This window comes from Polypterus senegalus, chromosome 11 (genome assembly GCF_016835505.1).
Source record: "Polypterus senegalus isolate Bchr_013 chromosome 11, ASM1683550v1, whole genome shotgun sequence".
NCBI classification, from domain to species: domain Eukaryota; kingdom Metazoa; phylum Chordata; class Cladistia; order Polypteriformes; family Polypteridae; genus Polypterus; species Polypterus senegalus.
The window spans coordinates 149,459,792-149,469,335 of NC_053164.1; the positions used below are offsets into that span (position 1 = coordinate 149,459,792).

Genomic DNA, 9,544 nt, shown 5'->3' on the forward strand with positions numbered 1-9,544 from the left:
GTATGTATATGTGTGTATATATAGATAGATAGATAGATATGAAGATATGTGTGTGTGTTTATATATATATGACAGCAGCAATCCAAGCTGTGAGAAAACAGTAAAAAGGAGGTGTGTCAGACGTCGTGGTACATTTTCTGATGCAGCTGCCGAAAACAACTTCGTGACGCTGCCACCAAATACACAAAACAATTACTTTGACAATCATGTTACATTATTTTTAAAATGTTTCCTTTTCTTTTTCATAACTTCTTTAACACATGACATCGCTGTGAAGCGCAGGTATTTTGCTAGCTATATATATATATATATATATATATATATATATATATATATATACACTCACCTAAAGGATTATTAGGAACACCTGTTCAATTTCTCATTAATGCAATTATCTAATCAACCAATCACATGGCAGTTGCTTCAATGCATTTAGGGGTGTGGTCCTGGTCAAGACAATCTCCTGAACTCCAAACTGAATGTCAGAATGGGAAAGAAAGGTGATTTAAGCAATTTTGAGCGTGGCATGGTTGTTGGTGCCAGACGGGCCGGTCTGAGTATTTCACAATCTGCTTAGTTACTGGGATTTTCACGCACAACCATTTCTAGGGTTTACAAAGAATGGTGTGAAAAGGGAAAAACATCCAGTATCGCGGCAGTCCTGTGGGCGAAAATGCCTTGTTGATGCTAGAGGTCAGAGGAGAATGGGCCGACTGATTCAAGCTGATAGAAGAGCAACTTTGACTGAAATAACCACTCGTTACAACCGAGGTATGCAGCAAAGCATTTGTGAAGCCACAACACGCACAACCTTGAGGTGGATGGGCTACAACAGCAGAATACCCCACCGGGTACCACTCATCTCCACTACAAATACGAAAAAAAGGCTACAATTTGCTCACCAAAATTGGACAGTTGAAGACTGGAAAAATGTTGCCTGGTCTGATGAGTCTCGATTTCTGTTGAGACATTCAAATGGTAGAGTCAGAATTTGGCGTAAACAGAATGAGAACATGGATCCATCATGCCTTGTTACCAATGTGCAGGCTGGTGGTGGTGGTGTAATGGTGTGGGGGATGTTTTCTTGGCACACTTTAGGCCCCTTAGTGCCAATTGAGCATCGTTTAAATGCCACAGGCTACCTGAGCAGTGTTTCTGACCATGTCCATCCCTTCATGACCACCGTGTACCCATCCTCTGATGGCTACTTCCAGCAGGATAATGCACCATGTCACAAAGCTCGAATCATTTCAAATTGGTTTCTTGAACATGACAATGAGTTCACTGTACTAAAATGGCCCCTACAGTCACCAGATCTCAACCCAATAGAGCATCTTTGGGATGTGGTGGAACGGGAGCTTCGTGCCCTGGATGTGCATCCCACAAATCTCCATCAACTGCAAGATGCTATCCTATCAATATAGGCCAACATTTCTAAAGAATGCTTTCAGCACCTTGTTGAATCAATGCCACGCAGAATTAAGGCAGTTCTGAAGGCGAAAGGGGGTCAAACACCGTATTAGTATAGTGTTCCTAATAATCCTTTAGGTGAGTGTGTGTATATATATATATATATATATATATATATATATATATATATATATATATATATATCTCTACAGCGACACTCATAACAGTGACAAAACAATTACATTGACAATCATGTTACGTTATTTTCAAAATGTTTCCTTTTCTTTCTCTTTTCTTTTTAACACACTACTTCTCCTTTCTGAAGCCTTGGTATTCTGCTAGTGTGTATGTGTATATATATATATATATATATATATATATATATATATATATATATATATATATATATATATATGTATATATATGTATGTATATATATATATATATGTATGTATGTGTGTATATATATATATATATATATATATATATATACACACTAGCAAAATAACCGTGCTTCGCAGTGGAGAAGAAGTGTGTTAAAGAAGTTATAAAAAAGAAAAGGAAACATGATTATCAATGTAATTGTTTTGTGACTGTTAGTGTTGCTGTCATCAAGGATTCGATTATCATTATTTCTTTCAATCAGGTTCGTATTTGGAGGATGTGTTGTGTTCAAGTTACATTCCGTGTTTGTCTAGTCTGTCCCTGACCATCTCATCTTCGTTGTCAACTGTTGTAAAGATAACAGGTTTCATTCATCGAAGTGATCACCACCCAAATCGCTACTAGTGAATCTAAGATGTTTAACAGGCATTCCCAGTATTAAGTTGTAGATTTGCTTGCGCATATTTAGCAGCAGCGTGTCTATGAACTTAATTTAAACTTAAGCTTTATACCTTGCTTTCCTATTGATAGGTCTACAAAGGCTTGTTCAGTGTCAGAGGGTTTTTTCTTTCTTACTGCATCAATAAACAGCTCATCTTCCTTTTTATCTGAGACATCACACACTGCATGTACGGGTTTACCTTTCCCAGTCCTGCAAAGTCAGTTCATGTGAGCCACTCGGAGTACATGCATCGAAGGTTCTCAGCTGTGCTTGTGCGATCTTGCGATGTCCACAGCTTTATTTAATGTTAGCTCAGACCCGGCACTTAAGTTTCTCTCGCACTTTTGCTGAGTTTGTGCCAAACACTAGTCTATCCCTAACCATCTCGTCTTCGTTTGCATAACCACAGTCCTTCACTAGCAATTTTAGCTCCATTACAAAGTAATCAAAAGTCTCGTTTAACCCTGCGTCCTCTCATTAAACTTGTATCTCGCGAATATCGTATTCATCTTAGGAATGACTAACGCCAGCGTGTCTATGAACCTAGTTTAAAGTTAAGCTTTACACTTTGCTTTCCTATTCGTTTGCATAAGCACAGTCCTTCCCCAGCAATTTTAACTCTGTTCCAGCAATTTTAACTTTGTTACAAAGTGATCAAAAGTCTCGTTTATACCCTGCGTCTTCTCATTAAACTTGTATCTCGCGAATATCGTATTTGTCGTAGGAATGACAAACGCCAGCGGCAGCATGTCTACAGTATGAACTTAATTTAAACTTAAGGTTTACACTGTACTTTGTTTCCGCAGTAGCTGCACTTATGAATATGCTTGTATGCGTCACTCGCTTCATATTCTTTTGCTGCCTTCTCAATTGTGTAATGCGTTTTTTGTTCAGCGCTCTTTGGAGCTCTTGCTTGTTCTCTGCGTACTGCGTTCACAGTCGGTTTACGTGAGCTGCTCTGAGTACATGCATCGAAGGTTCTCAGCTGTACTTGTGCTATCTCATGCGATCTTGCGATGTCCACAGCTTTATTTAATGTTAGCTCAGACCCGGCACTTAAAGTTTCTCTCGCACTTTCACTGAGTTTGTGCCAAACACTAGTCTATCCCTGACTATCTCATCTTCGTTTGCATAAGCACAGTCCTTCACCCGTGGATATTTAACGGTAGTGTGTCTATTGGATTGCTGCTGACGGACGGCATTATATGGGTAGGCACTCGATTACGTGGGGGGCGTGACGATGAGGGACATAACTCCGCCTCACACGGCGAACGATCTGCAGCTATGGCTGGTATATATGTACATAAGTAGGTTCCAGTTATGACCGTTACGCATAGAATTTCAAAATGAAACCTGCCTAACTTTTGTAAGTAAGCTGTAAGCAATGAGCCTGCCAAATTTCAGCCTTCTACCTACACGGGAAGTCGGAGAATTAGTGATCAGTCAGTCAGTGAGGGCTTTGCATTTTTATTAGTATACTAGATTAAAACTGTATATGTCCCAATTATCCAGTCTTACTAGGTGCATGAAAGATGATTACGCCAGCCAGTTTCTTGAACCGCCTCCGTGGTACGTTCTCCTTGTTTACTTGACCATTTCAGCAGTCTCTTACTAAATGTGCAATATGAAGGTGGATGCTTAGGAGGCAGAACTTTATATGATTTGTACATTTTAGGGTTGTATATTGTGATGTTCTCATTTTGACACTATATGGAGAGAGGAGACTGTTTCATATCAAAACTATTTAAGCATGTTAGAATGTACTGTAGTGTAATGATTTCTTGTCGCTACAGCTGTTGTACTGTATTTTTCTCTAGGAAGCATATGACACTTAGTGAGATTACTAATGTGCCATTTTATAAATAAAATGTATACTGTAAAGTTGATTAACTTTTAAAATGTTCATATACACTAAAGACTGGTTCTCTGAAACAACAAAAGTACCTAAAACATTCTCTATTTTCTAGTGAACACATTAATACCTACTTTGAGGCAAACACACTGCTGGGAAAGTCTTATAGTTTGTGTATGCAGTGTAAATTTCCAAGGTGCCTGCTCAGACTTTCCCTAAGTTTGCTGTCCTCCTAGGTCTATATGTTGTGACAGTAGGCGGCTCTATCGCTCCCTTGAGCCCTCCAGGTACCACGCCAAACACCAGGTAAAAGTACAATAATTCTTCTTTTTATTATAATAATGTGCACCAAGCACCCACCACTCCACACTACTCATTAATAACCAAATAACAATAATCAATCCTCCAACTCCCAGACACTTAGCCACCCTTCCTCCCAGCTCAGCTCAGTGTCTGGGACTTCCCATTGTCCTTTTATATCTCCTGACCCGGAAGTGAATCCCATCCTACAGTGAGATTCCTTATTACTTCCGGGTCGGATATAAAGTCTTTTTCTTCACCTCGGAAGTACGTTGTTCCTACTGTTCACGTGATCAAGACATGCTTCCGGGTTATAGGGCACGTAGCACTCCCCAAGCCTCCATATAGCGGCTCATGGTCGCCCCCATGTTATTCAGCAGGGCTGCTTATAAAAACTACAAGGTCCATGAGGCTCTGCTGGAATTCAGGGAACTTCCATGCCGCTGGGAGGGCTCCAGCTGGCGGCTTGGAGGTGTGGTCTGGAATATATATATAGCTGGCCATCCTTCATAGTTCGCTCCCCTTAGCGAAGTCCAGTGGGGCGGAGTGTCCAGCCTCGCAAGGGACGTCTTCCCCTAGGAGGTCCCGTCAGTCGGGCCTTGGCTGTGTTGTCTAGCTTCCCCAGAGAACCTAGGAGGAACGTTGTATCAGATATCCCTCCGATCCCCTGTCCCCTGGGGACAATCTCGCCATACGTGGTCCTGCTGACGACAGTTGTAACAAAGCTGTCGTCCTCCCGGTTGTCTCCCTTCACGAGACCGAAAACACCCCGGGAACTCTGTCTCCGCCCTTCGCTCTGCCGAGGGAGGTTTTAGGGCTGCCTCGGTGCTCTCAGCCCTTTTTTCTAATTTGTCAGGAGACCCACGTTTTATTTTTGGGATCTCCTGTTTATTCTGGGTCTTGTGCACAGTTAGGGTCTCTCTATTAGAAAAAGAGAGCCCCTTTACTGTCTGCATGCCCATCGATCCTAATTTACTCTGAGGTGACGTCTTCACCACCACATCGCTCCGAGAGATGGCACTTTCCTGCTGCTCTGGTTTGATTGGCGCTTCCCCCGCCCCTTCTGTCATCACACTCAACTCGTTTATACTACGGGTCGGGGTCTTTAGAACCGAATCGCTCCGAAAAGTCGCACCATCCAGCGGTTCCGGCTCGATCAGTCCTTCCCCCGACCGCTCGGTTAACGTTCCGGACTCTCTTGTAGGGCTTGCAGTGATTTGGCACCCGCCACTTAATAAACGCTGGCCTGGATCACAATGCATCCCTGTATGCTGTACGGTACCGGTCACACTCGCCTGTACCACCGCATCAATCGTAACGGGAGCCTCTCAACCAAATTGCCGGATGTATTCCTCGAGTCTTTTCTGCGGCGCTTTGGCCATTGCTCCCAGCTTCTCCACTTGTTTCTTCAGCTCCGTCAAGCCCTGGAAGAAACTGTGTACGGTCTCAAGTAACTTCTCGAGATCCCGCAGTCATTTAATTCAGCCGAAGGAAGGCTACAATCATTATTTGTCTTACCTTTCGGTCGGGAGCCAATCGGCATGTCCGCACCTGGCACTTGCTTGGGTGGGTTGCGCAAAGGCTTTTGGGAATTGGAGTTGTCAGAGGGTCGGGTGGCTGCTACCGGCCGACTGTGATCCACCTTTTCTAATTTAACGGCAGACCATTCAGTCACATCCTGATCCTCTGTCTTTAATTATATTCGGCGTTGCTTCGCTCGCCTCTCCCTTCCCCTTCAGGAAGCTCGAGTCCGTTGGGGAAACAACGACCTCACCAAGGGACCGACGATGACCTTCTCCTTCCCAAAATCCTTCGGGCGAGATCACGTGTCCCGTTCCGGTGAATAGGACGTTCTTTTCCTGGTCAGGTGACGCCATATTTGGCTTACAGCTTACCTATCCTGTTCTAGGATAGTCCATGTGAGGTGTGAGGTAGGCATCCGACTCGCTTTCTGCGGACAGGCCTCTGCAAAATAAGAAAAAAAAAGTCCCCGGTGCTTCGAGCATTTTTTCAGCACGTACCTCCGAACTTCGATGACGTGTTCTCAGTTCACCTAGGGAGTCCGATATCCGACAGCGCTCCTGCTGTCGCGCCGCTCGAGCTTGCTCAGCCCTAATCAGCGCCCTGTCTTCCTGACTTACAGTCGGGTATGTCCACGCCTTTTCGGCATCAGTTAGGGCTTGAATCTTTTGAATATGCCCATTCTTTTTGGCTGTTTTCTTCCCCATGGTGGACCGATGTGTTGTAAGGCTCACTAATGTACTACTGCCTGTAGAGTGTGGCGTTTCTACCTCTGTGCTCTTCAATGGGACCTTCTTAGGGTTTTCTGCCCAGAAAATTTTTATAGAACAGGTCCTCTGCCAAATTGACGGCCAGAGAATCCTGCCAACTTCTTCTTTTTATTATAATAATGTGCACCAAGCACCCTCCACTCCACACTAATAACCAAATAATAATAATCAATCCTCCAACTCCCACACACTTAGCCACCCTTCCTCCCAGCTCAGCGTCTGGGACTTCCCATGGTCCTTTTATATGTCCTGACCGGAAGTGAATCCACCCTACAGCCCATGAGATTCCTTATCACTTCCGGGTCGGATACAAAGTCTTTTTCCTCACCCCGGAAGTATGTCTTTCCTACTGTTCACGTGATCAGGATGTACTTCCGGGTTATAGGGCACATAGTACTCCCCGAGCCTCCCTATAGGACTGCAAGGTCCATGAGGCTCTGCTGGAAATCGGGGAACTTCCATGCCGCTGGGAGGGCTCCATCTGGCGGCTTGGAGGTGTGGTCCGGAATATATAGCCGGCCATCCTTCACAATGTGTAATTACCCTATCACTGTGGGCTACTTTTAAAATGTTTCTCTTTCATTTGTTACCTTTTGTATTTCACTGCTAATAACGCAAATGTATTTGTCTGTGGTCTTATTTAAGAAAGAGAGTTGCTTCTCTGGGTGATGCCTCTTTCTCTATGTGTAATGCTTGAATTAGTCATGGGTGGGTTTCATTAGTTTTGTCTGTGAATTTTCCTGAACTTCTAAGTGGAACACTGAAGTACATGCTAACCTTTATGCCCAAAGACTTGAAAAGTTCACAGTATCTTGTACAGTATATCAGTTTTCATGCATTCCTGTCAGCAGAAGTTTAGAAAACAATTACTTTCTGGTACCTGCAGTTGACCTTGTAGATCGGTCTGCATATGAAAATGAAAGAGAGGCCTAATTTTATTTGACATAACATTTGTCTCTTTCACTGAAAACATGTTGATATAAAGTAATGTATAAATACAAGTTAATAATCTGAAAAAATCCTTTACTGTTGTAAAGCAGGGCATGTAGAATGAAATGTTTTTCTGTTTTGGTTTTCAATGTTCAAATCGTAATACATATTCAAATATGTTTGAAATCTGGATATGAATGCAACAGTCCTAATGAAGAGTTTTCCAAGTAATTTATTTTTTCTGAATATTATGTAACACATTTTGATTGGTTTACAGTTTGACATTATATGGACAGTTTGTCATAATGGAAAGATTTTTTGTCTCTGGTTAGGCAAGAGCTCTCAATCAACTTTCCCATTGAGCCAAAATGGTTTTTACTTCAACCCGGCACTGAACCCACATCAGAGAGCAGCAGTGAAGCGCATCCTTGCTGGAGAGTGTCGACCTTTGCCTTACATACTCTTTGGACCTCCTGGGACTGGAAAGACTGTGACACTTCTGGAAGCCATCTTGCAGGTAGCTATGAGACGGAGTCTCTAGAAGGTACATTTTGGCTTGGCTTTCAGATCTTCAGATTTTTCTCTCTCTCTCTCTCTCAGATCCACCACAAGCTACCAGATAGTCGCATCCTAGTGTGCACCCCTTCTAACAGTGCAGCTGACTTGTTGTGTAGTCGCTTGCACTACAGTGGACATGTGCCCCCTGGGAACTTGGTCCGTGTTAATGCGTCCTTCAGACTGGAGGAGGTAGGAATAAAGTTGTAAGAAGAATTCAGAAAAGATATTTGAGTTAAAAGTACAACTTTGTCAAAGTTTTTTACTTTCACCGAAGTAAAAAAGTATTTCAGTTAAAAAGTACTGTAGTAAAAAAAAAAAAAAAAAGTTCATTTTCAAAAGTACTTAAGTGCAAAAAGTATTGTAACAACAACATTTATTTATATAGCACATTTTCATACAAAAAGTAGCTCAAAGTGCTATGTACTTTTTATAATAAAAACTGTGTCTTGATCGGTACATAATTGCAGTTAGAGGAGCTTCTTACTGTCTTCAAATAATATTATGCATTCCATAAACTGTAAAGCTTTCTTGTTTAGCTTAAGTAGTAACTGATTTTCAAAATGTCTGCTGTCTAGCGCTGAATAAAATCCATGCAGTCCTAAACCTTTTATTTTCAAACAGCAGTTACTGAATGAATACTATTTTCAATAAAAAAATGCACAAATTTCTTCATTTCCTGGTGTCAAAATGCTGAACAATTTTTAGACGTTGAAGAGGTTGCATTTCTACTGCATTTTGATTTAAAAGTAGGATTAGTATTTGCAAACTGACAGTGTCAGAAATGTACCCTTTTCACTGTTCAGTTTAAAACTACACACCAAGGTTATTATAGTTTTGCCTTTTTATATTAGTTTTTATCTGTATATTCTTTCTGACCTTACTTGGAAATTTAGTTTTAGCTTTCCTTCGTGTATTTTTAGTTTTAATTTAGTTTTTAGTTTTTAATTTAGTTTAGTATATATATATATATATATATATATATATATATATATATATACACTAATAAAAGGCAAAGCACTGACTCATCACTAATTCTCCAACTTCCGTGTGGGTGGAAGGCTGAAATTTGGCAGGTTCATTCCTTACAGCTTCCTTACAAAAGTTGGGCAGGTTTTATATCGAAATTCTACGCGTAATGGTCATAACTGGAAGCAGTTTTTCTCCATTTACTGTAATGGAGATGAGCTTCAACGCCGTGGGGCGGAGTTTCGTGTGACATCATCACGCCTCCCACGTAATCACGCAGTACATAGAAAACCAGGAAGACCTCGAAAAAGCGCTCAAGAAAACATGCATTATATAATTGAGAAGGCAGCGAAACAATAAGAAGCGAGCGAGTGACATATACAACCATATTCATGACTTCTGCTACTTCGG

The 9,544-nt window shown here is 41.7% G+C and overlaps 1 protein-coding gene across 5 annotated transcripts in view; it reads left to right on the forward strand.

Annotated features, from left to right (window-relative positions):
* Positions 1 to 9,544, forward strand: part of mov10l1 (Mov10 like RISC complex RNA helicase 1) — a 73,494-nt gene that overhangs the window by 38,911 nt on the left and 25,039 nt on the right. For all 5 annotated transcript variants that reach the window (XM_039769847.1, XM_039769844.1, XM_039769846.1 and 2 more), the window contains 2 exons: positions 7,942 to 8,126; positions 8,210 to 8,356. In XM_039769847.1, coding sequence (XP_039625781.1) covers positions 7,942 to 8,126; positions 8,210 to 8,356 — 332 coding nt within the window. The remainder of the gene's footprint in view (positions 1 to 7,941; positions 8,127 to 8,209; positions 8,357 to 9,544) is intronic.